Source organism: Athene noctua, chromosome 8 (assembly GCF_965140245.1).
Source record: "Athene noctua chromosome 8, bAthNoc1.hap1.1, whole genome shotgun sequence".
NCBI lineage: Eukaryota > Metazoa > Chordata > Aves > Strigiformes > Strigidae > Athene > Athene noctua.
In genome coordinates this window covers 15,225,991-15,253,182 of record NC_134044.1, presented here as the reverse complement: position 1 = coordinate 15,253,182, position 27,192 = coordinate 15,225,991, and the positions used below count along the sequence as shown (strand labels likewise).

General features: G+C 41.1%; 2 protein-coding genes across 31 annotated transcripts in view; both read left to right on the top strand.

The window, feature by feature from the left end:
- Window positions 1–3,489, top strand: part of DLG1 (discs large MAGUK scaffold protein 1) — a 170,355-nt gene extending 166,866 nt beyond the window's left edge. For all 29 annotated transcript variants that reach the window (XM_074912557.1, XM_074912554.1, XM_074912553.1 and 26 more), the window contains one exon: window positions 1,733–3,489. In XM_074912557.1, the coding sequence (XP_074768658.1) occupies window positions 1,733–1,839 (107 nt within the window). In that variant the 3' untranslated portion in view covers window positions 1,840–3,489. The remainder of the gene's footprint in view (window positions 1–1,732) is intronic.
- Window positions 3,490–6,440: 2,951 nt separating this feature from the next.
- Window positions 6,441–27,110, top strand: MELTF (melanotransferrin). 2 transcript variants are annotated; one of them, XM_074911670.1, is made up of 15 exons: window positions 6,441–6,486; window positions 9,029–9,183; window positions 12,718–12,817; window positions 14,327–14,509; window positions 14,832–14,988; window positions 15,865–15,932; window positions 16,705–16,892; window positions 17,076–17,256; window positions 18,200–18,351; window positions 18,701–18,797; window positions 19,610–19,804; window positions 21,407–21,563; window positions 24,227–24,294; window positions 24,392–24,579; window positions 25,500–27,110. In XM_074911670.1, exons 1-15 carry the CDS (start codon window positions 6,441–6,443, stop codon window positions 25,776–25,778), a joined length of 2,214 nt encoding a protein of 737 aa, XP_074767771.1. In that variant the 3' UTR covers window positions 25,779–27,110. The 2 variants fall into 2 exon arrangements, with proteins under 2 accessions (XP_074767771.1, XP_074767770.1); XM_074911669.1 differs by lacking the exon at window positions 6,441–6,486 and having other exon boundaries at window positions 8,775–9,183.
- The last annotated feature ends 82 nt before the right edge of the window (window positions 27,111–27,192 follow it).

Below are 27,192 nucleotides of genomic sequence, written 5' to 3'. Positions count from 1 at the left end.
CTTACCAAGTGACTTGCAAATGTGTCAGGTTTGTTGTTCAGGAAATGAATTAGTTATTTTTAATAGATATTAATGAAATACTTATTTTGCAGCTGATATTCTCCTAGACTATCTCAGGGCATTATATAGGACACTTTTTCAGGAAATTAAGGGACATAATTCAAGATGTTTCAAAAACCTATTTAAGTGCTCAAGTGCTCACAGCCATGTTTCTTCTCAGAAGTGTAGGACTTGTTGACAAAGGAAGATAGCAGTGGTCGGATTTCTGTCCTTGATAATCCAGTTCAGGCCAGGAATCCTTTTCTAAATCTCTTTGAGACTTGAATACATTACAAATCCCACTTACTACTTACAGTTTGGAGACTGCCACCCATATGAGTCAGGTAGTAAAACAGAATGTGTGAGCATTCCCTAATCTGTTAAAAAATACCACATCATGTGGGGTAACTGAAATCAACTTCATCAGTAGGTTAAGTTTAAAAAGACTTAAACTTTGCACTGAAGCACATGAAGAGTACATCCATCTTCTGGTTTGAGGGTATTGAGCTTTGGCAGAGGTGTGGCTAAGCATAGCTGGAGAGAAGTAAGATGGTGAATTTTATGGTTACTTGCATGCAAAGACATTTCTGAATCTTTTTAATGCACTGTTGTGCTATGAATATTATACTTGACCTATAATAATTGAACAGCCTTCTCCCACGGGCACTATGACAATGGGCTGCAGATGGGGAGAAAGTTTTTAAGAGATGGGAATGATAAGTAGAGATATAAAAGAAGTAATTTACAAGAAAGCAAATCTTGGAAGCAGCAGTAATATATTAATGCACAAGAGTGAGTCTGTCTTGCCTCCAAAACTATTTTTTATGCTAAACCTGTTTCTTGGATTATCAACACTGAGGTGGCGATCCTAATTAAAAAGAAGTTGGTATCTCATGGTGATTGCTTTCAGACTGAAGCGTGGTAAGAACAGCTTAAACTTCATCTTCATTTTTACCAGACCATACTTCACTCTGATATATCAGAACACATCCATATTGGCTCATTTCTAATTATTTTCTAGCCTTGGAGAAAATATATCTAACTTACACCATCTGAATATAAATTGCACTTTTAACTCTATAAGGAAGACTACTGACTATAAAATTTGAATGTATTGACTGGGCAATAAACTCCATGAGTTCCTCCTTTTTTTGGCCAAAAGCAAAGGTAGTGCTAGCAAGTAGAAATCCCAAGGTCAGCTAGCCTTGCTATGAAGTTTCAGGATCCAGCTGAGGACTTCACCAATGTGCATTATACCAAGCCTGATTCAGACTGGCTGCATGAGGACACAGCCCTGTAGTCTGTCTTGCTTTGTTGAGTTGGAAACACACATGAAAGATGGACCAAAAAGAATACTGGAGGATATGAACTGACTCAGGCAAGCTTTAACATGTGGTTAGGAAAAGCGAAAAAACCTTCTCAGTTGTATATGTATACTTACAGTACAGTGAAAACCACTTCCTGACCCCAAGAATCTGAGTGGGAGAGGTGGTGTTTTGTGTGTCCTGCAGTATCATCAACAGTGGGCTTCCTTCCAGCACAGAACCGAGAAATCTCCATGGGTGTCCATTCCTTCAGCAATCTAAAATCCTCTTTCCCTCTCTGAGAGTAAAGAACAGCTTGGTTTGGAACATCTTGGTTTCTGTACAGAGCTAGGAGGGATGATTGCTGATTGCCACATTATGTTTTGCAGCTATTGTCCAAGGAGACACACTGGAAGAAATCTACAACCAAGTGAAACAGATCATAGAGGAACAGTCTGGGCCTTACATCTGGGTTCCAGCAAAGGAAAAATTATGAAAACAGATTTTTATTTTTCATTTTCTAACTGACATCACCTACTACATCTGACGACTCTTAAGCCCTTCCAGTGGAGCCTGCCTCTAGTTCTTTCCAGCGTGGTTCATACCCTAACCATCACATTCTGCAGTTCCCATAATGCTTTACATTTGGTGTCTCTCTTAGTTTAAATAATTTGTATTATTGTGTGTTGTTGGTTTGCCATTTATCAAACATGACAATGGAATGGCCTGACCAGCTATTAGTTTGGGGTGGGGGTGGGAGGGAATTGCTTGGTAAAATTCCTTAATGTTTAAGGGAAAGTAACTTTCAAAGATTTTTCAAAAAAGCTTTATAGACATTCTTTTAAAATTTCATAACAATTGAAAGAAAAGTTGTATTCAAGGAAGCTGTAAATCATGAGTAACTTTGCACGCTTAACTTTAATAGCATGGTTTGGTCAGGGCAATCAATTTCAGGGTTTATTTTCTAAGTTAAATTCTATTCTCACCGTTTTGGGTTGTTTTTTTTGTTTTTTTTTTTCTTTCCAGGCAGTTAGAGAGAAACTTTCAAATTTTGAGTTAACATTTTCATTAAATCCCATTACTATTCCTCAAGGGATATTCATTTTCATAATTTCATATGGATATTCTTATAATCTATTTTTTCATTTTTTGCCAATAAAATTGCTAGGGACAAAGATGTGTAATGTTTTTAATCTTCCTCGTGAAACACTATTTATAGTGTCTTACAGAAATTGTTTATAGATAATGGTCATCACACTTTTTGAGCCTAAAATGTTTAGGTGCTAGGAAACCTTGTATTTTTCAGAGGAATGCCAGATTTCCATTGGCAGTAATACAGAAAACAGCTGCAGAGATGGTCATTAGGGCAATGAGAGAATGATTCATAGCCTAAAAATGTGTGTGTTCTTAGGGGTCAGATTTTAATGAATATTTTACCCACAATAACTGCCTATTTTGTTATAATAAATATATATATATTAAACTTTCTTTAACTAAACTCTGTAACTATGGGAATTATTTTCTTTACATAGTTGCGCACACGTATAAATATATATATATAAAATATATATTTTTCTTTTACCACCTACTCCTAGCTTTTTGTTTTAAATAAAAATACAAATTAGAATTTACCTTCCTTAATCACAAGAAATCAAATGGGCTATGGTGGCTGGGCATAAAGTCCAGGGTATATTAGTTACAAGAAAAAATACATGCAAGTTCTCCTCTTTTCTACAGACTTTCAGGTGTTTGTCTCTTACCCCCCCACACCCCTTGTAATATGCATGTCTTAACCAAAGGGAGAATTCAGAGTCAAGAATACGTTTTATTTTACTGTACGTGTTCATCTTGGTTTGCATAGGCACAAGATCTTCCATTTGAAATGCACAGACTTCAGTGCCGAATGTTATAAATACATTGTACCAAAATGTGGAACTACCTTCAGCAATGAAAATTTCTAATTCCCGTATTATTTGGTACCTGCCATTGCTTGTTTGAAACTTGACTGTTTATAAGAGGGATGTACTTATGGCAGTCATGGGGCAGTCACACAACCAAATCAGCTTTGGTTTGTAAAGAATTATCAACACTATCCATTCCATTTGTTAGAAAGAGGAGAACAGCTAATAAACTTTATTGTACAATATGTTTGTCAAGTGTGTTTTTAATCAAAAGAAATATAGGTGTTGTGGCATTTTAAAGTAATTGACTCAGACTGTAAATGAAAATAATGTGTTAGAGGGACACTGGTGACCAGATGGGTGCCAGTGAAGTTATATTACACTAAAAGCAGGTTTAAACTCAGGACATAAATATTGCTGGTGCTATGTGGAATACTTATAAGACTTACAGTAAGCGTAAGTAGCTGGTGTATTGCCCAAAATAATTTTTCTTTTTAGATTTGGCAGTAGATGTGCTGTCTTTCTGAGACTCCTGTCTATGTAAGTGCAAGGTGTACAAGATTGATGTAACTTTCGATAAATAATGTCAGAATTTTTAAAGGAGCTAAAAGTGTGCTATTGTCTGCCTCTTTGAGAGTGACTGATTATCTGAGGTGTACAGTGAGACATCTTAAAACAGACCAACAACAAAAAAATAGAAGGATCTAAATCTCAGCTATCAAATATGTAAACCATAATAACATCTGAGATCTCTATATTGTATACACTTTTTTTTTCAAAACCTCTTTTTTTTAACCTATCAGAAAGAGTCCTGTTTGGCTGAGTAAATATGTGAGGAATTACTCTTTCATATATTGGAGTGTCTGAATAACTTTCATAGAACTTTTCTCCCAGGTGTTTGTCATGTACTAGCCAGGTGTCACCAAATATTACACTCAGACTGAAGTCCACAGAACTTACCTTGCACGGCTGTTATGCATGAGTGAAAACAAGTCTTGAATCAAGAAAACCCAAAGAACTCTGGGGTGTCTTCTTTGCATTTTTGGTTTTATTTGTTTCAGATGTTGCCCTTGAGTCCTGGCAGAAAAGTTGATCCTCACAGCCCTAAAGCTCCTAGCTGACTTGTTTTATCTTGTAATTTTTAGGATCTTGCATTAATTAGTGTTTCTCTGGATCTCATTTTTCCAGTATTGGGTGCTGATATGTCTTTGTTTCTTGGGAACACTTTGCTTTCTGTATTTTAAAGATATATTTTACAGTATGTGTACTTTTCTTAAGGCTTCCAATTTAACAGCTAGAGTAATTAGGAAGTCTAAATGGTGTCATACAGATGCATTACCACCCTACTTTTGCTGGCCCAGTGATGGCACTGTAGGTTTTCTTCCCTGCCTGCTAACCCAACTGTTTGTAACTGCTATACAGAAGCATGCTTGATGAAGTATATGCTGATCTCTATTATTATTTTAAGTTATAGTAATAATTTCCTTTGTGGAGATTTTTGCTAAATTGTGCTGAAAATTAGGTTAAGAAATTTAATAACTCCTTAAAGCATAGGTATTCATAGAGTTGTGAATAAAATAGGAAAAGAGCTAAATTATCATGAACTGTGCTTGTGTGATGGTTTAGAGGGGGTTGCATTCAGCATAGGCCTCCTGTAGAAAAAGGCTCTCTTCTACCTTCTGAAGATCAGAAGAACCACAGGAGAGGCCTGGTACCAAATTAATTTCTTATTATTCTTGCCCTTGCAGGCTTAAGCAACTGGTGCTAAGACTGTGCATCAGTCTTCTCATCTGTGTGTGTGTGTAAGCCTTGCTGCAGGCATCAGAGGGCTTGAGAGGTTAATCCAGCCATTGGGAAAGGCACAGGAGGGATCCCAATAATGGATCTTTACAGAAATTTGAAGGACTCCAGTATGCCAGGTCATTCTTTAGCACTTTAGACAACAAAGGAACGACTAATTCCAGATGGTCTAGGCAGCCAAGAAGTTTGGCAATAAAAGTTTTGTTTAAGAAGGTCTAGAGGGGTCATAATCTATTTTTTTTTAAGTTCTAAACTTGAAATAGAAATTAATTGACTTAAACTCAGTTGTCTTACAGGTGCTAGTAGTGTTAAAGCTAGTAGCCTGGCCAAATTGCAGTCAAGCAGCGAAGTAACTACCTCCTGAAAGCAACCGTGAAACATTACTGAATGTATAGACTGTCTGAAGGACGCGTACGTAGGGTTGTGTTGTTCCTGCACGCTCTCAGTAGAAGGTGGTAAAGGTGTGCATGGGGCTTCATGGCAGTACTCAGCAGTTCTTTTTCTGGTGGCTGGGTGCTGAGCTGAGAAATGGCAGTCAGCAGAGCAAAGCAAAGCAGCACTAAATGGCTTTTATCTAAACAAAGCGTTACCAGCGGCTACAGTTCATTGACTAATGAGAAATGAAGAAAAGGGCAGCATAAGTGAGTGTTGCTCTGGGAAAGCTACTCTTAAAGTCACCGTAACTTTTAACAGAACTATTGTCAGCAGAGTTTTTACTCTTTTGGGGAGAGAGGAGACTTTCTGACCTTCTCTAAAGACTTAAAAAAATCGAGCTACTTCAGCTGTTTCATAGCACTTGCTATTAAATTTCAGGAGATGAGCACTTTGCATGCACTGTACCACCTGTAGAGTGTCCAGGCTTCACTGTTTTAAAGGCCTGGGTTTCTTGTTATGGCTTATGGAATTCATAACAATGCTGAGAATATGGAAAAAAAAAGTGACTGTCAGCTCTGTCAGATAAAGTGTTTTGCTTGAATCGACTTTTGCTTCCTGAGCCCCAACACATAGGGAATACATAGAACTTAAAATACTTAAAATGAAGATTTCTTTACACAGCCCTGCCTCACCCGTCAGTCAGTGTGTAGGTGCTTATCGAAGTCTATAGGTGGTGCTAAAGCAGTAACAAACTCATTGGTGCCTCAGGTATTTTGCAATGTCCTAGTCTGACTTTTTTTGCAAGTTGTAGAGGCGGTGTGAAGAGAGGGAGGGATTTTTCACTGTAGTCATGAGGTGACGTGGGCCGAGGTAAGCAAGATAAATGGTTGAACAAAGTGCACCTGCAATTGGATGTTGCTGATTCTCACCAGAGAGCAGGCTGGGGAGAGCACATTTGCAGAAGCCTTGATCTCTGGGAGTTCTGAAAGCTGGAAAAAACACAAATCCTAAAATTTTCACCATGAAGAGCTCCAGAAATGTCTTCTATCTTCTCTTCTTTCATGCTGGTAAGTGTCCTCCAGAACCTTTTGCTGTGCCCTGGTGTGTTTGGGGTTGACTTATATGTGATGTGAGAGAGCAGGGGGAAACTTCCACTATTTCAGAACCAGTCTCGTTTGGCCAGAAAAAGAAATAGAAAGAAAGGATAGAAAAAATAGAAAAAGAGTAGAAAAAGCTGGTTTGAACACTACGTACGTGTCTTGACTCATTGGTGTCAAATGTGTTTCCCAGCAATGAATCTGGTTCAGTGGCGTCTGTTTCTCACAAGTGTGAAAAAGTGTTCTATGACACTTATTTTGTAAAAATAGAAATAATTGCCTTATTCCACTTGTCACGCTCTGTGTGACATGTTGGCTTTCTCCTGTCACTCCCAAATTCTAATGGTAGAAGCTTTTAATTTCACCAGAGGTGCAGATACTGTTTCTGAAACGCTCTGCAGTTCTTCAAAAAGAAATTATCCTAGCTTATTCTCTTTTTAAAAAAATTTTTTACATTGTTTCTGTTGAAAGTCCTTGATAGTGTATTAGTATCTGTATTAGCCATTTGATGTTACACAGTGTAGTGCTGTTTCTTTCAGCAAAGGAGTTAATTGGATGTTTGCTAGTGATAAAGTTATATGTATATTTAGGAACCTGAGTGTATTTCAAATGGAAATCGCCAGCTCCTGCCAGTTCATGCTTTATGTATATCTACAGAGGTACAGAAGGGCCAAAATTGTGCATAAACTTGGGTTCAGAGACTGACCTGCTGTTTTAAGGTGTTCTTGGTGGACAGTCGGAAGAGAGGCTAACTACAGACTTTGTCTGTGCCCAAACCCACTTCAGATGGGTTAACTTGGAAGGAATGAAAAGGGAAGTTGCCCAGGACCTGGCTTTCCTGTAACAACAAAGTTCAGCAGTTTGGAAAGGGACAAATTAATGACCTCTTTTAGATGAGTGAGGAAAAAAGCAACAGATTCATGCTGTTTCACTATTTTGGCCAAAATACAGAGCTAAATGACCTTTGTTTCAGGTGTATATGGCTAATGAGTCCGTCCTACAATTCATGCATTTTCCTGTGTGTTTATATCTAAAACCAGACTGCTGAGGCTGAAGAATGGCACTTAGCTATATGTACTGAGATGCTGAGAACCCAACTTAATTTCCATTTGCTTGTGTTTAGGAGAAGAAAAATGCAAACCCCTTTATCAATGAAAACTGAGGTTCTTCCTCCTGCACCAAGCAATTAATGTTGAAAATTTCACCCAGGTAGATGAAGTAGATGTTAAGTTTCTGTGAGGTGCCTTTTTACCATGACCACCTTGTACCTTTTTTCTAATGATCTTGGTTTTCAGAATTCCTGCAACTCAGAGGTCGGCAGTTGTTTATCCCTCTAATAGCACATGCTGCCATCAAAACTTCCTGTAAGCTTTCCAAGTCTGACTTCATGTTTGTTGACAGCAGTAGAGTTGGCTCTTGAGTTGCAGTGGAACAGCACCCAAACCCTCTGTTTCAGTATCGGGTGCAAAACAAGCTTTATGGCATCCATTATTTTGTTTGGTCTGCAGCCACAAAGTCAGAAAACATGCATGGCTACTGCTGAGCACTAGTGGAGTAATTTTAACTTTCAGAGTTAGATGTGGTGTCTCAGCTGCATGACAGTGGTGGGGAAGAAGAGGGCCAGTTAGAGTTTTTAGAAAACCACATGACTAACTTAGAGCAGCTTTCAACTTAAAAATTAGAATTGTAGAAAAGCAATGGATTGTGGTGCCCCCTGCTTACAAAAATGATCTCTGCTTGTTTATCAGCATAAGCCATACTTGCATATGCATTTTATGTACAGCTGCACCATTTGTGCATGATTACATATTCTTGCAAAAGCAACAAAGTGTTTGTAGCTTTGGTGCTCAGTAGGGTAGCATTTGGGCCTGCTGAAAGACACCTTTCTTCACTGATTAATGGAATCTCCACTGCTAACCTTGAGTCTTTTCATTCATGGAACTGCCTTCCCCTTCTGTGACTGTGGAAACAGCCTCTGATGTAAGAGTGTTTTGAAGGGACAAGTTTACTTTTTTAGTTTTCATAATAAGCCTAGTGGGAAGGCTCTTGAGCAACTAAGATCAACTTTTTTTAATCCAGACCAAAAAGGACTGTGGCAGGACTTCAGATACTAACTAGCAATGCTTGAGACAGTATTGTCTTTGGACAGTCTCTTTGGGTTTGTAGCATATAATTTTAAATAGTAATTTTAAACACTTTTGGCTTGAGAAAGATGACGTATTCTGTAAGGTTTTAAGAATAGTCTGGATGCCCTGCCCTATTCTGTGGTCATTTATGTCAGAAATAATGCCGTTGGGCATCCTGTTTCCAGTCCAAAAAACTTCAGTAGTCATGATAATCTGAATGAAGGTGGAACCATTTCTAAAGACTCACTGTTGAAAGAGCCCTGATTTTTTTCTGTTTGGGAGGAGGAGCAGCATAAAAGGTTGGCTCTTTGGGAACCTTTAAATGGTAAGCTCTGTTACAAAGGCACAGATATGTTTTATATTTTCTCTTGGTATTGTGTTTGCAGCTCTCAGCCTGGAACGTATCCGGTGGTGCACTGTCTCTGAGCAAGAACTTGCCAAGTGTAATGACATGAGTAAGGCCTTTGGTAGGGCCGGCATCCTTCCCCCTCTGGAGTGTACAGAGGGGACATCAGCTGCTAACTGTACGCAGATGATCAAGGTGAGTTGTGAGTGACAACAGTGTCATCGATTTAATTTATCCATGTGCCTAATAATAATCCAGCGGCAATGTACACAGCTCTGTGGTGAGTGTTTGATGATCCAGGCAGATGACTGAATGCTTCCTGGCATTCATGTCTCTGAAAGATCAATGCATATATTTTTTTAAAGAGTCATAAAGGTATACATATGAACCTGAATGTCAGAATGTCCCCGTGTCATTTATTTGGCTAGTCATGTGTGGCCAGTCATTAGGAACACAGCAAAAGTCTTGAATATTTCCTTCCAAAAGCTAATCTTTGATTTGGAATTGTTAGATTTATTTAGCAGATATTTAAGAAAGGATGGAGCTATAAGGTGCTCAGCTGTGCTGCTGAGCCTGTAAGTAGATTGTATTTTGATAAACTCTGGATCAAACTCCCGTTTCAGGGTCCCATCATGGAAACTGCTCTGTATACAGATGAGATGAGTGTAAAGCCAATCTTGCTGTGAGCCAGATCTCCCAGTACACAGCAGCAAGTAGGCTGAGCAGCTGCCCAGAGCATGCTCAGTTTTCAAAAGGAGCTTTGGGGGACGTCTCAAAGACTGTAAACATGTGACTTTGCAAAATGATGTTTGGAAAATAATTCCCTCCTTAGGATGGAGTGGGGGGCAACAAGTGGATATTGGAGGAAATGTGGAGGTTTTCGATGACCATATGTATCCTTTGTAGGCATGCCCAGAAAATCAAAGTTTGGGGAGGAGATGCAGCCTGTCAAGGTTCAGAGCCAGGAAATAAGGCCTGGCAGAGTAGTTTGAAGGGAGATGAGTCAGGTGGTTGTATGACCAGAAAAAAAGGAGGAAATTTTAGAAATTGGTATCTTGTAAATGAAGCAGAAGAGCTGTCTGACTGCTAAAACTACCATATTGCCTCTTGATAAATACTGTTCTTGAGCGAAGGAATCAAGAATGTATTGAAGAATGTTAAGAGTGGATATTGATACATATGTGGATCTTACCTTGGGATTAGATAGGGAATAGTTTCTAATGTCAGATCTTCCTGAAGCTGCTAGGCTCATTGCTGCATTCCATAGAGGGGTCGGTTAGACTCTACAGAGGGCTGATGAGTGTCTGTTTCTGAAATACGGTGCACAGAGAATTGCATTTTTAAGCCATTGCAAGCAGCAGGCACCTGTCTGAAGCCTTGGATTCCAATAAAACTTGATTAGCTGAACTCAGAAACCTGCAGGCCGATAGCATGAGTAAGTAGCATTCTGATAAAATGACTCTTCACTTTAAGGCTTCGGATGAGGCTTGGTCCTTGAGACCTCTTTTTTTCTTGTGCTAATAATCTACTAAATGTTCAGGCCAGCCAACTCTGTGTGGAACCCCTGAGTCCACATCCACACTGAACTCTGCTCTCTGAGGCCAAAAAGGGAGCGGGGCACAGTGGCTGAAGAGGCAGAGATACACAGTTTTATAACACTACATAACTTGGACTTAGTCCTGTGAATGTGTTAGCACATGGATAAAGTAAAAAACCTTTTTCTTTGAAGGTGTTTAAAAATTGAGAAATGACTAAATATTAAACTAGGGGACCTGACAATATTTAATGTGACCAGAGCTATTCTTATTTAAACACTTCTGTAGGTAATTCTCAAAGGTTGTGACACACAGGAATGAAGTCCCTCTGAAAATAATTAACCAGGGTATTACCATCACACATATACTTACCAAAAACTCATATGTGGAATAATCCTGTGCTTTTGCTAAATGTATTGGCAAATGCTTGCTACAAAAAAAATTAAAATGCCCACACTGTTGCTGATATGCAACCTCAGCAGTGATTGTATGTGTTTAAAGGAAAGGTCTGTAGCCTGTGAACTACTTCACATCACATACAACAATAGGCATTTTTTCTGTCTTGTTCTGTTAATTTATACACAAGCTATTGATAGGAGGCTCTTCTCCTAAACAGAGCTCAAAGGCTCAGCTTTCCCCTCAGTAAAGTGATGGAAATATGTCCACATAATTCAGTCCTTGTCTTATGTGGCCAGTCCTTCCCATTTTATCTGCTCTGTTTACTGTCCACCACCAATTCTAGAGGCTCATTATCCCTGAGGGTAAGGTCCTTGTAACTCCCACCTCCTCTTCTTCCTCTCAATGTCAGGTGTCCCTTCTAAACAACAGGCTGTATTTGATTCCTTAGCTGTTGTCCTGTGCTTTGGCTCTTGCCAGTGGAATATCAGATCTGGTTATTCCAGAAAGATTGTGTCCATGTTTTAAGATCCAAGTATCTCCCAACCCCAACTCCTCTCCATGTTCCCTTGGAGCTTTGTTCAGCTCTCATTCATGAGAAGGAACTCTCAGGACATCTGTTGTTTCAGTTAATTTCCTCCCTTGAGCCAAATAAATAAAATATTTCAAATTACTTGGCAACTTCAAGTCTGATTTAGGTGTCAACATTGTATTACCTATGCTCTCACATGATCCCTTAAATATTTTTCAAGTTTTTTATGTGGCTCAGCCTGTGGGAAATCGCTGTGCTATATTAGGCAGCATAGTCCTAGCTCTACCCTAACCAGTGCTCAGCAAACTGCCAAGGGATGGAGAAACTAAATTACCTCCTCCAGTGCTGAATGGGAGGTTAAGCAAATTGATAAGAAACCTGAAATCGGCTTAGAAATCCAAAATGTCAAGCTGCTAATTATTTTCTCAGCAGTATCTTGTCTCTTTGCAAGATGCCCTCTCCTGGCTTCCAGTATGTCCAGTACAGAGCCAGGTTCAGCTGATCAGAGGTGCGTGTAGCAGTGCTCTAGTCCTGGCAGCTGTGGGAAGTCCTATCTCGTGCTATCCAGAGCAATCCTGCATCTGTAGCAGGATTCCAGCCACGCTTGACTGTAAAGTCAGCTGAAAAGATACGCTGTTCTTGAACACCTTCCCAGCCATGGATGCCCCAGATTTGCATTCCCCACTTTGGACAGTCTTTTTAGATGCTTTCCCAGAAATGCACTGCCATCTGCTTCCCCTCTCCCAGAATGTGTGGCTGTTTGCTGAGGTACAAGCCAGCATGCTTTAAGGTTGCTTTTGAGTACACTTTGCCATTCAGATTTTGCGGCCTCAGAAGTCATTACTTCAAACTATACATGTATGACCTCAAAAATATATTTACTTTATTTAAATCTTCAAGCTTTTATGAAGCACTAGCTATAAAGATGAATGAAAGTCCAAATTGAATGGCCTTAAGGTTTGTCACAGGGCTGCAGGATTCATTTCTAAGATTCCTTTGGACTATGAAGACTGGTCAGGCCATCATGGTCCAGGGCTGGTTTCTGCATTATTTCTGAATGAAAGTGGTTTTGAAGTTCTAAAATCCCTCTTGGTAATTGTTCTTCAGAAATTTGAGCACCTTTAAAAGAACTTTTTGGCAAAAAGAAAACTCAGAAATGGAGATTAAAGGGCCTCTTCTCCTAAATCCATGGGTACTCTGCCTCTGGCTGTTGAGAAGTACTGATACTTAAGCTTCAACATGTCTTCTGCCCTTGTGTCTGCACAGGATAATTTGGCAGATGCAGTGACGCTGGATGGCCGTTCGATTTACCAGGCTGGAAAAGAGCATGGTCTGAAACCTGTGGTTGGGGAAGTATATGACCAAGGTAAATAATTTTAGGTTACTTAATATGAACTTTTTCTTACGCGTTTTTACTGTTTCCATTTTATTTTGGGGTCCTCCTCTTGAAGATTCTAAACAGTAGGTCATGGTCAGGTTCTCTCTTGGACATTCTTGCTTGTAGCAGGATGTGTGGGGGAAAGAGTCTGTCCTGAAAGTTAGGTCAAAATAGCCACTTCTGTAATGGGTATGTTGGGTTGTTTTTCGTTTCGCCTGCCCCCCCCCCCCCCCTTTTTTTTTTTTTTTTTTTTTGTACTGTCTCACTGCTTACTCTCCTCTCTATTCCATACTTTGCAGATAAATTAATGAATTGCAAAACATAAATTGTGATTAGTTTTATCTCTCAATGCCATAAATTAGAGTAATTAGATTTTATTTTTAATAGTGTATATGATTACCTGCTGGAAGAAAGGAATTGATAGATTCTGCTCCTTATCTAGGTGTCCTTAAGCTTCGAGTTTCTTTCAACATAGAGACGGTAATTCAGTGGTGACTTGTCATCCTGACTAAGGGTCAGCGTCAACATGTTTGTGCAGTTCAGAGCTGGAAGATGGCCCCCATAACTTTCAGAGACCCAAGGGAAGAAACAGCTCTGGAAGCAGTCTGCAGGCACTGGTGCCCCACCACTCTGTTGTGAGATGGAGCTGGATTTTATTTGCAGCTGGGTCTTAGTGTGATCTGGCCGAGGCATCCTTAGAAGCGCCTGTTGGGCTCAGCCTGCAGGGACTTGGATCACCTGCATCAGCCCCCCTGCTCCTCCATTAACCACATCATAACCCTGGCATGGAAAGTGAACTTCAGATTCTCAAAACTAAATGGGCCTCATAATCCAGAGGCTGGCTATCTCCATTAATCAGGTTTTGAGCTCAAATCATAGAAAAGTGAATGAAATGTAATGATTTATAAATAAATAGATAAATCTAAATAATAACTAAAAATAAAGTGAGATTGAATGACCTTATGGTCACTTCAGACCCTAAACTCTTGACTGTATGAGTTAGATGAAACTGTAAAACAAAGAAAATGAAATCACCTATGATGCTCCAGTGACATCAATTTGCTATGCTGTGTCTAAATTAAGATCAAATTAGTAGACAACTGGGGAATAAATTTTTTTTACCATGAATTATAACTACTTATTACTATTAATTATTTTAGTATTAATTATAGTAATCAATCCAAATATATTTAGAGACAGAGAAATTTTCTTCTTGGAAGGAACCTCCTCTGGATGTCTTTCATCCTACCTCCCTTATAAAGCAGGGTGACCTTAAAAGTTAGACCAGATTGCCTGTGGCCTTTAACTAAGACATTTCACACTGAAAAAATAATGGTGGACATTCACTCACAGCCAGCAGGTTCTCACCAAGGATGTGAACAATGTGGCTTGCCTGTGGGTAGGGGAAACAGAAGAGGCCACAAATCAGTGTATCTCACTATAATGCTGCTGTGAGGCTACTTTGGTTGTTTCTCTTTCTTCCTTTCTGTGGTGCAGAGATTGGAACTTCCTATTATGCCGTGGCTGTGGTGAGAAAGAGCTCCAACATCACCATCAACAGCTTGAAGGGTGTCAGTTCATGTCACACAGGCATCAACAGAACTGCAGGTTGGGATGTGCCAGTGGGCTATCTAATTGACAGCGGGCGCCTGGCAGCGATGGGGTGTGACCTTCCGAAAGGTAGGGGTTACAGGGCAAAGATCTGTTCTTCACCAGTGCCTTTCCGTATGGTCTTGTGACCTTGTGTGTGGACAGAAATGTCTGGTTCTAGCTGCTGTTTTGTTCCTTGGTTTTGATGCCCCTTGTGAGATGGAATAGGCCTAATGAAGGCCTCTGATGAAGACTGCAGGGTTTTTTTAAACTTGGAACCCATCTTTTAAGAACAAAATTACTTATCCCGTCTAAACGTTTTTAGAGATGTACTGTGTAGATGTGTTACAGTGAGATTGTAGGATCTTGCTGATGCATTGCTAAAAATTTCTCATTCTTATTTCACATTTAGCTGTAAGTGACTATTTCAATGCAAGCTGTGTTCCTGGGGCAAATGGTGCAAACTATCCCAAATCCCTCTGTCATCTCTGCAAAGGGGATTCGGCTGGGCAGAACAAATGCAAACGAAGTTCTCAAGAGCGATACTATGACTACAGTGGGGCTTTCAGGTAAAAATCATGGCTCTGTCAATTTTTTTATCGCTGTGCTCTGTCCATAGCCTTGTGTCCAGGCCTCACTGACAGGAAATTGAAGCCAGAGAACTTCCAGTTGATCTTGTTAGAAAATCTGCTGTTGTGTTAGGACAACCATGCTTTAAACCTAGAGACTGAACAAAAGTAATTCTAAACCCACTATTTAAGGTATTAATACCTGAGTATTAAAACCAAATGGATAGACAGCACTTACATTGGGCATGGAAATCCCACTGCTGTTTGCTTTGTCCAGCAGGTGTTAACACAAGTCCGAGTGTTTGTTTCTGCAGGTTGTATCTTTCCCAGTAAAACCTGATGACCCTTGGAGTCCGAGAGCTGAACTGCCGCCCCACTCAGCTATTTCAGTCACTCCACCTCAGCTGCACTGAATTACTGAGCTGCTCTGCCCCACATTTTTGCACACCAATCTTTCCTTTATTTTCCTTCCTCCTGTCTGTGTGTTGTGTTACAGCTCCCCATCCCTGGGTAGTAACATTTACCAAGCAAGAGCAGAATTTGCTCGTGTGAAACTCTTGTCCCTCTCTATATATTCCCCAAAGGATTGTGTGACTGCCTTAGATAGAGAACTCTCCTGGACAAAGAAGGTCATGATGTTTGTCCCAGGCAGTACTGAACATGTTGTCCATATTCACCAAATGACAGTGATAGTTTACTTCATGCTCTAACAGCCACTAGTCTCTGCCTTGAGCAAAACTCCCAGCACGAAGAAAGAGGTCAGTGTCTGTGGCCGCTGGATCGTAGCTTACAGCCCTCTGGCTATCAGCTGGCAGAGTCCAGCGCATGGGAGCTGTGCTTTGTTATGTGTCTTCATGGTTGGATTTTATTTATTAGGTGTTTGGCTGAAGGTGCTGGAAAAGTTGCTTTTGTGAAGCACAGCACAGTGCCTGAAAATACAGATGGTGAGTAATCCAGAAGCTTGTCGAACAGTGGCTGCAAGGTCTGAAGTATGGTGTTTATAATGACAGAATAATATCGAATGTTTGATTTATTTTGAATTGAGGAATCAGCAAAAAATGCTCTAATAGTGAAAACAGATGCACTCACAGATGTATGCACGAGGAAACAGAGGAGTCCCTGTGATCCTTTTTTTTGTTTTGTTTTCTTTAAATGCTTGATAGTTTCAGTAAAGATTAGAATTGGAATCTTAATCTTATTCTGGAAAGAGAGCTTAAACAACAGTAAACTCTTAGTTTTATAAAGACCTGGGCTGTTATATTGCTCCTGCCTACCCAGGGATTTCAGCAGAGACTAGCAGGAAGTTAACAAGATGTGGCCTGGCCTATCTGGCACTTAGTGAAATCTACCTTGAGCATAACAATACTTTAATATCATGGGCCTGTCTGACCATCATTTACAGGGAAAAAAACAAAAAAAGAAAAGTGGCATGTGATCCTAGACTTAGGGATGCTCTAGGTCCTGCTGCAGACCCCAGTACAGTTCAGTGCAGTCTCACAAGTGTCTCCTCTCACGAGCTGTTTATTGTCTTTATCAGAGATACAAGACTAAAGGACCACGCAGATGCATGGGATACACTGTCAGGAATAGTTCAGAGATGCTTGGGAGATGCGTGTTCTGCTCCACGTGTGCACGTGACGCTTAGAGCGGAGATGGAGCCAGAAGCGTCAGCCCCACCTGATGTCTGTTCCACAAGCATGTTCTGTCTGATTTCAGGTAGAAGTTCTTCTTCATGGGCCCAGCGGCTTCGCTCCCGAGACTTCCAGCTTCTGTGCCGCAACGGCAACACAGCGGATGTGACAGAGTGGAGAACCTGCCACCTGGCCCGAGTCCCAGCTCGTGCCGTGGTTGTGCGGCCTGACACAGATGGGACAGTTGTCTTCCAGCTGCTGAACCAGGGACAAGTACGACACCATTTTCTCATCGGTGCATTGCGTTTTAGAGGGGCTCTCCCACCTATCTAGCTGAATTGAAGACAGGATATCTAGGCACCTTCAGCTCTGTGGGGTTTGAAGGGGTATGGGATGTCACACATCCCAGGTAGAGGGGTGTGTGACAGGTGCTTTTTTCTTTCTTTAACATGACAGCAAAGATTTAATGGGGTAGGCACCAAGTTTCAGATGTTTGACTCCGCAGCCTACGGTGCCCAGAATCTTCTGTTCAGAGACTCCACCACAGAGCTCGTTGCAATCACAGCTCAGAGTTACCAGGCATGGCTGGGTGATGAGTATCTTCATGCCATGCAAGCCCTGAGCTGCAACCCCAACAGTAAGTTATCTTTAGATTCCTATTCATAACCAAGAACAGAGATATCTGATAACAGAAACCATCTTTATTCTGCTTTATTTTCTTCTGACTCTTTGAGAGTTATGGCAAGATGCCAGCCTAATCTTTGAACATGGAGAAAGGTCTCTTTGACCTAGAAACAGTATCACGTTGCAGAATACTTTTCTGTGCAAATTGGCCCACTTTGTGTTATAAGGTGCGGGCATTTTCCACCCTTTCTGCTAGATGTGAGACATCAGTCTGGTACGTTGCTACTGCTACCTGGTACTCCATTTCTTACCTGCTAACAAGGGGAAGTAGTAATGTGTTGTTGTGTAAATCCTCAGGTAATATGTAAAGACTGGATGAATGGGTTCCTAGCAGAGAATCTCTTCCAGAAGCTGAAGAAACCCTCAGCTGCTCTTTATTGAAGTGTTAACAGTCTTTGGTACTATTGGAAGAATGCAGAAATGACATGATGTGCATTCTGGCAAATCCAGAAACACAAGTTGTAATAATCTCTGCCTTAGAAACGTAATAATCATGGCAACTGAGACTCCCAGAGGCCATGCTCCGTGCTGTGACAAAGCCCCCACCTCCCAGACTTGTCTATTCCGGGCATTGCTCAGTGACTGTCAGCTATGAGAGTGCCTGTGTCAGGGTGGTTTTTTGCTCCACCCAGCTAATACATTACAGCTGCACTAAATGGTCAATAATTGTAGGAGTTCTTGTTCCTTTGCTATGGATAGATTTGCAGTGTGGACATACCACTAATGAGGAGAGCTCTGTGGCTCCTAATCAGGTATAAGTCTGAGATGGAGAGAAACACAGAAGTAATAATTTTTAATAACTTGTATGGTATGTATGTGACAGTGGGCAGTGTGTGTCCCTCCTTGTCTATTAGAAAGAAAGTGAACTGTCATATTTGCTTTCCATTTGTGTGCAGCATTGCCAGAAAGCCTGAACTGGTGTGTTATATCCACTGAGGAGATTTGGAAATGTGGTGAAATGGCCATTGCCTTTAAGAAAAAGAATTTGAAACCAGCAATTCAGTGTACTTCAGCCAAGACAAAGGAGCAGTGCATGGAGCTGATCCAGGTAGGCTGCTATAAGCCTTGTGCAGTAAACCAAATGAACACAAGCTGCTCTCTGCTGGGTAGGTAGGATCAGAGGGATACACCCTTATGTGACCAGCAGAAATACTGGATTTCAAGGAGGTGATTTGTAGCTCACATGATATGGATGGGCCTGAACCCTGATGATATTCAGTTGTGATGAGGGCATTGTTGCCCATCTAGCTCAAGTCTGTATGTGTGAAATCTCCTGTCCTCATTTCACAGATGATGCTTTATGCAGGTTTTGGGGGTTTTCTGTAGCAGTGTGTTGCTCTTTTACTGACAGACTTGCCCTTCAAGATGCAACAGGTATCCTAACTTTTATTTTTCAGAAAAAGGAAAGTGATGCTGTAGTTCTGGGTGGAGCTGATATTTACACAGCTGGGAAGACATATGGCCTTGTACCAGCTGCTGGAGAAAGTTACTCTGGTAAGAAGGTCAGGAAACATAAATATAGACCTTATTTTTCCAGGTTGTTTGAAAATGGCTCTAAAAGCACAACTTTGGTTCCCTAGCCCTGATGGGAAAACTGTTTTCAAAGGAAATGAGAATTACTATCCTCCTGTCATGGATAGAGGAGGAAATAAGTATGGGATGAGTTCCTACAATGAGTTTGTGGCAGTTTTGAGTCTTGTACCTCTTTATTTGTCTTTTCAATTCTGCAAAAAATATTTACAATGGAAAAAACAGTATTCACAAAATCAAAATATTTTTAACATAAACAAAAATACAGAAATTACACAGTAGATTCTAGTTAGAAACAAATTCTTCCTGTCAATGTGGCTGCTTCAGATTCTGATGAAAAAAGGACTTGTGGGCATTGTGTCACTAAGGCAGAATTTCAGTATGCTGCAAAACTCATAGAAATTTTAATACAGGGTTGACTTTTCCCATAAAAATTAACTACTTAAAGCAGTTTTGCCAAGTCACTACTGGCCCAAATGTTGTTTTTCAGGGGATATATATTTATAAGAGCTGTTATTAACAAGAACACTTCCCTGTTCAGCTCTAGGTTATTCAGTTTAAGTGCATAGCAGTACCAGTATATAGGCTATAAGTGAATGCAACATTGTGAAGCAGTAGAAGTGAAGACTAATTACATGTACATTCATAATTCCTGACCAGCTGATTGTTGGTGCAGTTGAAGTTGGCACCATGTAAGTGTAATGATCTGTAGATGATCAGTAAGCAGTAGGAATGCTTAAAGGAAGCTGTAATGCATTTTGTTACTTTTCTGCAAGCGGATGACAACAGCAGTGCATACTATGCTGTGGCACTGGTGAAACGAAGTCTGTCCAATGCCTTCACCATCAGTGACCTGAAAGGGAAGAAGTCCTGCCACACAGGACTGGGGAGAACTGCTGGATGGAATATCCCCATTGGTGTGCTAATAAAGAGGGGCATTATCAAGACCAGAGACTGTAATATTCCTCAAGGTAAGACAACAGTACTACATGTCAAAAATGAAGTAACAGTCTAATCATAAACTTTCATTAGGGAAGTAATTTTGACATTTCATAGCTCTATATTAAGCTCATCTGTTTGTGAAGGGGCGTTGTGTTTTTAATGTAATGATCTGAAATTTTAAGTTTGCCACCAGAGTAGGTTAATGGAGGGGTCATACTGAGAATGTTATATCTAACACGAAACTATTCCTTTGCCTCTTCATCACAAAATCATTGGTTAATTTAGGTTGGAAGGGACCTTTGGAGGTCATCTAGTCCAACCAACTGCTCAAAGCAGGTCCAGTTGGATCAGACTGCCCAGGGCCATGTACAGGCAAGTTTTGAGTAACTCCTAGGATGGAGATTACATACAACCTTGCTGGACCCCTATCCTAGTGCTTGACCATCCTTCGTATAAAGAATATTTTTTGTGTATCTAATCTGAATTTTCCTTCTTGTAACTTCAGTCTGTTGCTCCTCATTCTTTTGCTCTGCATCTGAGAAGGATCTAGCTCTGTCTTCTTGAAAAACCCACTAGGTAAATGAAGACAGCAGTACACAGTCTTATATCCAGGCTGATCAAACTCCCCTCTCAGCGTGGTGCTCCATTCCTCTGAGCATTTTACTCTCCTTCCACCCTGTTTGCTCTAGAATATCAATGTCTTTCCAAACTGGAAGCTCAAAACTTGGCACAGATGTCAGAGGAGAGTAATTTCTTCCCCTGAATGCTTCACTAACACAACCCAGTGTGCTATTAGCCTTCATAGGCACAAAAGCATGCTGCTGACTCTTGGTTAACTTGTTGTCCACCAGGATCCACAGGTCCTCTTCTTACAGAGCTGCTTTTCAGCCTGCCAGTCCCCAGTCTTTCATGGTCCTAAAAGCAGGATTCTGCATTTATGTTTGTTGAACTTTGAGGGTCCTGTCAGCCTGTTTCTTCAGCCTGTCAGGATCCATCTCAGGTGCAGCCCTGGCCTCTGGTGTATCAAACTGCAAAAGTTTATTCCAGTTTTCAGAAATGCATTTGAAGAGTCCATTGCTTTTTGTATTTCATCAACTTTTAGCTTATCATATGATCTTGAAAATTTTGCTTTCACACCTGTCTGTCTCAGCTCTTGCTTGAGGATACTGACCCAAGTCAGATATCAATAATAGGACAGTCACAGAAACTCACATTGTCTATACAGTTGTACACCCTCTAGGTGGTACTTCCAGCTCTGGGATGTCACTGCAGTAAATGATGTATCCCTGTCCTGAATTTCAGTGCATTTGTTTTCAAACTTTATTTAGTAATGGAACAATGTAGCATAACAAGCAAAGGATCTGTGACCATAGGACTCCAGATTAAAATTTTGCTTGCCAGTTTCCTATCTCCCAGGAAACTCTTTGGTGTTATTACATAATTAACCTAGTGTTGCTTTGAAAATATTTTAAAAGTTGTAATTTGTGAATTCCAGTAAGGCAGTTGTAACTCATGTTTCTAGTGTTCTACTGAAACCTGCATTGGTTATAACTTCATTACAGTGTAACTACCTTTATTGTGAAGAGGTCACGCTTTTCACTCCTTATATTGGTTTGTCTGTCTTTCCCCAGCTGTGAGTGAGTTTTTCTCTGCCAGCTGTGTGCCTTCAGCTAAACAGGACAATTACCCATCAAAACTCTGTCAGCTGTGTATTGGAGACGATCGTGGAAACAATAAATGCAGTGCAAGTAGCCAAGAACGTTATTACAGCTACAGTGGAGCCTTCAGGTAATTAATACATAGGGTTGTTATTTAGTCTGTCAGCTTGTCAAAGTGCAAAGAGGAGCTATTTTCCATCCCAGTCAGCAAAAAGCAGTTATTGTGGCTTCAGTTAGATGGCATGTGCCATAAATGAAGTGGGACATGTGTCCCCAGATGTCTTCAGCAATATAGGTGTGTCATAAGGCATTACACTAGATCACGTCAAAGCCTTTTGGCAGCTTCCTGGCCTGCAGCCAAGCAGATGGCCATCAGCCAAATCCATGTCTCTGTTTATAGAGCAATGGGCACCTACCACGTGAGGACCAAGTGGATTGTCATCGGTCTCCAGTCTTGCTTTAATTTTGTGTGACAGACACTCTGCCACTCTGAATGGTTGGGTCATCCATAAAGAGCTTTAGCAGGGAAGCAGGCAAATAGTAGCCGGTATCTGGCTGCTGTGAGTCCATGCTGAGCATGGCAGGCTAGTGAAAGGGAGCCACGAGTGGGTCTTCCCTGTTCCTACTCATCGGTGGCTGTATTTGAAGGCAGGTTTCTGAACAGCACGAACAACTGTGGTCAGTTAAATATAAAATCCTCTTCAAAACAAGATTTCTTAAAGGTACAGAGGGAAGTAGTATAAAATGGAATAAATACTTTGTGTAACAGCAGGCATCTACATATGGGGCCATGCCCAAAGACAGTGAAACTCTTAGTAGTGTAGCACTCCCTTTTCCTGAGGTAAATGCCTTCACCTTGAGGTAGTGGTGCATGTAACAGAGCTGGCAGTGAGCGTCTGTTTCCTTCGGGGGAGGAGACTAATAGCAGCTGCCTGGTAAATATCGAAGTGCTAGACTTAGAGAACTACTTTTTCCAAATCTGTTTTGTTGTGTCCAGCTGCTGCCTTGGTCCATGCCTTGCAGACAAACTCCAGATACTCTGTTGTATTTCATAGCTTAAGAGCTAGCTACCAGTCACCAAAGGAGTAAGCAACAAATGCTGTTACAGGCTGTATGAGTCTTGCTCATATTCTAAGGTTGTGCTTTTGATAATAGTGCTCATACAGCCCAAACTTTATATGGAGATCACTTTTTTTTTTTTTTTTTTTAAATAGGGAAGATGTTTAATTCACTGAGCAATGTGGAAAGTTTTAGGTATTTAAAAGGTTAGGATTTGGGTGAAAAATGGAGGGTCACATTCCTCTGCAAGGTAGGGATGGGTCTGACTGTGATGGTTAGGTGATCTTCTCTGAAAGAAGAATGGCTGACATGAGCTTAAAATGCTGCTTCAGATTTCCATATTCCTTCAGTTCTGCAGATCTTCAGACTAACCTGACTAGAGGTATGACAGGTCATTCAGTTTGTGTATAATTCACTACTTGGGGTAGATTAAACTCTGCAGAGTACCGAAATGTCTGTTGGGAACAGCCTTTTCTGATTGGAAACAACACCTACTGTGCCCTCAGGTCTCTGCATGACAGGCTCAGCCACATGGTGACAAGACCTTTGATTATAACCGTGCATGTTAAACTAGGTACATGTGGAATATATATGTAATTTTGGTAACTGTTAGCAGTAATAACTTCCCCTCACATTTTGTGCTATATAAACCATGCTCAGTTAAAGCTTTAAATTGTCTTCCTTTAGGAAATGCATCTTGAAAACTCTTATTGAATAAACTACAAGTCACCACCACTAAACTCTCTTACCACCCATCCTCTGCAAGTGCACACTACCCAAAATACCTGGGAAGTTAGATCTCTTTGCTAGCTCACCCAGCTCACTGAATTGAGGTTGATTTTATTTGTGTTATTTGCTGTTTGAAGCAAATGCCATACATTTATCTTATCTGCTGACTTCATATTTCAGGCCTAGCAAAAATCTCCTAACACTCTGTGACGCGTGTTGTATCGTGCACTAGACACCACCACGATGTAAGGTGGGAAACAGCAAATGCTGATAAAGGTGTGTTGTTCTACACCTCTGCCCCGAAACCTTCTGGAATGGGATACCACACTTGTAGAAGAGGAGGAGATTTTAGGGTGCCCTTGGCATGTTGGGCCGCTTCTGCTTCAGAAGGTTAGGGGAGACTTAGTTCTTATCCTTAGAAACTGCAGTTAGGTCAGCTGGATGTCTTCAGTGTGCAGGGCTGTAGAAGCAGTGTCTGTGCGAGCACCACGGTCACTCTAACTTGGAAAGAAGAGGAAAAAAAGAAGTATACATATGAGTGTGCACACATGCACATATGCAGAATTTTATAAACTCTTTGGCTATGCACTCAAATGATTTTAGGTGAAAAAGTCTTAATGACATATACTTTGTGTATGGTTTAAAAAGGAGTGAAAGCTGCGGCTAGTCGATGGGGAATACTTCATTGAGTCACATATTTTGTGTTTCTTTGCTCATCTAATACTGGCCTTTTCCTGTCTCACACTGTTTTTAATAAAAAAAATTCCTGCTGTATACCTCTCTTAAAATTCTTAATTCAGAATATTTTTAATAAACTTGCAAAGATGTTGGTTTTCTCTCAAGATGCTTCATTTCTCTGTTTTTGCTTATTGTCTTAGGGTCCAGTGCATTTGTTTGCAGGAATGTATGTAAGAAAAAATGAATTCTAAACCCGTCAGTTATTAGAAAAAATGTGGTTCACATAAAGATGCTTTGAATTGAATTTTTATCTCTCATTTCCCAAAGGTGCCTGGCACAGGACTCTGGGGATGTGGCCTTTGTCAAGCACTCGACAGTGTTTGAGAACACAGATGGTACTTAGTTTTACATATCTCTTTATTATAAACCAGTTACTTTTCTTAAACCTTTTTGCTCTAAAGTATTCAGTGAGTGACCAGTTTCTTTTTCCAGGTAAAAATACTGATAGTTGGGCCCAAAACTTGAAGTCCAGTGATTTCCAGTTACTGTGTCCAAATGGTGCCCGTGCAGAAGTCACCCAGTTTGCTGAATGTCACCTGGCTCAGGTGCCAGCTCAGGCTATTATGGTTCACCCAGATACCAGCGTTTTCGCTCTGTACGGACTGCTGGACAAAGCCCAGGTATTGATAATCCATTTATTCTGTGGGGGAGTTATGTATGGTCTGGCACAGACCAAGGATAAAGACAACAGGACCACACTGCCATACTGTTCCCTGCATCATGGGCCTGGCAGCACATGTGCTGTGCAGAGCCCTGCTGTTGGAGTGGGACAGAGAAGGTGAAATACAACCCGTGTAATTCTCCTAGTAAAACCACCCCGGTGCAAAAGGATTTCAACTTTTTGCCTAGCCACTGGTTTCAGGGGTAATCTTCCTGGAGCTTAAGGTGTTTTCCCAAACTGCATGACTTTGGAGTCTACAAGAAATAGAGTACATGCCAACACTTTTCCATCCTGGAATCTTCCTAGGAGTGCAACAGAATGTTGCTGGGTATATTTATGCTGCAGCCATGTATATGGTAAACCATCTAGGCAGACCATGCCTGGCTGCCACAGCTAGGTTCTTGTTAATACAGAAGTTAACTAGTAAAAGCAATACTGAGTATCTCCATGCTGTCATCTGTGTAACTCCTGTGCAGCCAAACCCTGTATTACACGACAATATTTAGACTGAAATTTTTTTTTTTAAATGCAGCTCTTTCCAAATAGTAACTAAAAAACTCAGAATCACAAATGCTGTTCTTTTAATTGTTAATGGCAGAATCCTGTATCTAATCTACTGGAGTGTCTAAAAGCAAATGCATCAGAGAGATTCTGCAGTTGTGTATGCATCTACATTTCATCTACAGTTGTACATTTGTACATTTCATCTTTTGTACATTTTCATCAGTTTGTACATTTTCATCAGTTTGTACATTTCATCTGCAGTTGTGTATGCATCTACATTTCATCTACAGAACAATTCCTAATGTCTTTCATGTTGCATGAGAGGAATGTGGCACTTAATCTTGCAAAATACTGAAATTTATGTATTGTTTTCAGGATTACTTTGGAAATAGCAGCAATGGAAATGGATTCAAAATGTTTGATTCTTCAACTTTTCAAGGAAAAAACTTGATCTTTAAGGATTCTGCTGTTGAGATTGTGCCAGTAGAAGAGAGGAGGACATATGCAGAATGGCTGGGGAGTGAATATATTGAGTCCCTTGAAGGGATGCAAACACCACAGTGTTCTGGGGCAGGCAATAAGATAAGACAATACCTACTCGTGACTACTGTCATTCCCCTTCTTATTTTATGTCAGATACAAGGTTTGGACTAGCATGGTCCAAATGCCAACTTCCAGGTCACCTCTGCCCTACCACACCTTTTCTTCAGATAAGCTGCTGTTTGGATAACCTTTTGTGCTAACGTTGGAATGCCTCTTCCTGCCTCTTTGCAGGGCAAGTGCTAACAGCACCTGCTCATCGGGGGAGTGGGGTAGGGCTGGAAGCAGCCCCTGTCCTCAGGGATGGGGTGGAATTTGGGGCAGAAGCCAGCAATAGTGTCAGCATGGTTTACAAGATCAGTCCAGAACTGGAGTATCTTTGTCATCTTGCTGATGTTGAACCATCATGGGCGGGAGGATTCCCAGGTACTGTTAGATAGATACTGGGTTTCTGACCTGTAGAAGAATTTCTGTGTCTTGGAAGACAGTGTCAAAAACTGTGTCTAGTGAATCCTCTCTGGCCTCCTGGCTGGTTACATTCAGACTCCTACATCCCTGCTTACCCCATCCTACCCTTGTTGGGAGCACGCTTTTCCTGAGCTCTGCTGCCAGAAGAGGTGAGTGCACAGAGGGTGGATCGAGACACGACCTGCAGTCCAGAATACAGCTTCTGTCACGGGCAAGGTCCTCCACCTTCCAGTATGAGAAACTAAGGGCAATCTCCAAAGTCATTGGACAAAGAAGGTGGCCAGAGGGACTTGGAGGGGAAAAGAACAAAGCCAAATGTGTGTGTCCACTGAGCTTTCCACAACCAGTGCTCTCACTGCTTGAGAGAGATGCCATCTGCCCTGTGATTTTTAATTCGATGAAATCTCCATCAAGAAAGTTGTGGGTGTCCTTCTTCCACATGGGGTTATCTTGAATGCCTGTGCGTGAAACTTGTATTTGCTGCTAGTGAAACAAAGTAGTTCACTTCTGATTAACAGTTTCTCTATCTATTGGCTTGTAGCATTTGTTTTTTATTTTTATCCATATAGCTGCAATAACAACAAATGCTGTGCTGCTGGCAGGCAGCGTCCTCCTGACTGCAGCTACTGCCTCATGATCCTGGGATGAAAAGGCATTCGGTCTAACAAGAAGCTGGTAAAACCAGATAGTCATTCTGTAAATAAGTGAAAATAACAAATAAATATGAGTAATTAGAGTTTATCTAGACTTCGGCCTGATAGCTACACTCCTTTTCTCGCTGTTCTGAGAAGTGAGCGTTCGCCCCTCGCTTCTCTGCCCCCCCGATTCATTCGCGCCAAGGTTACCTGGGCCAAGGGGGAAGGATGCAGATGTGGCGGCTGCGCGTGCCGTAGCGGGCAGCGACACGGGGCCGAGCCCCCCCCGCAGTTACTGGGGAACTGCCGCCCCGCCGCGGTAACGGGTGTTTTCCTTCCCTCTCGGGGCTTCGGCCGGTTACGAAACCGCCCTCACCCGGGGCCGCAGTGCGGCGGGGCGGGGCGGGGCGCGCTGCGCATGCGCG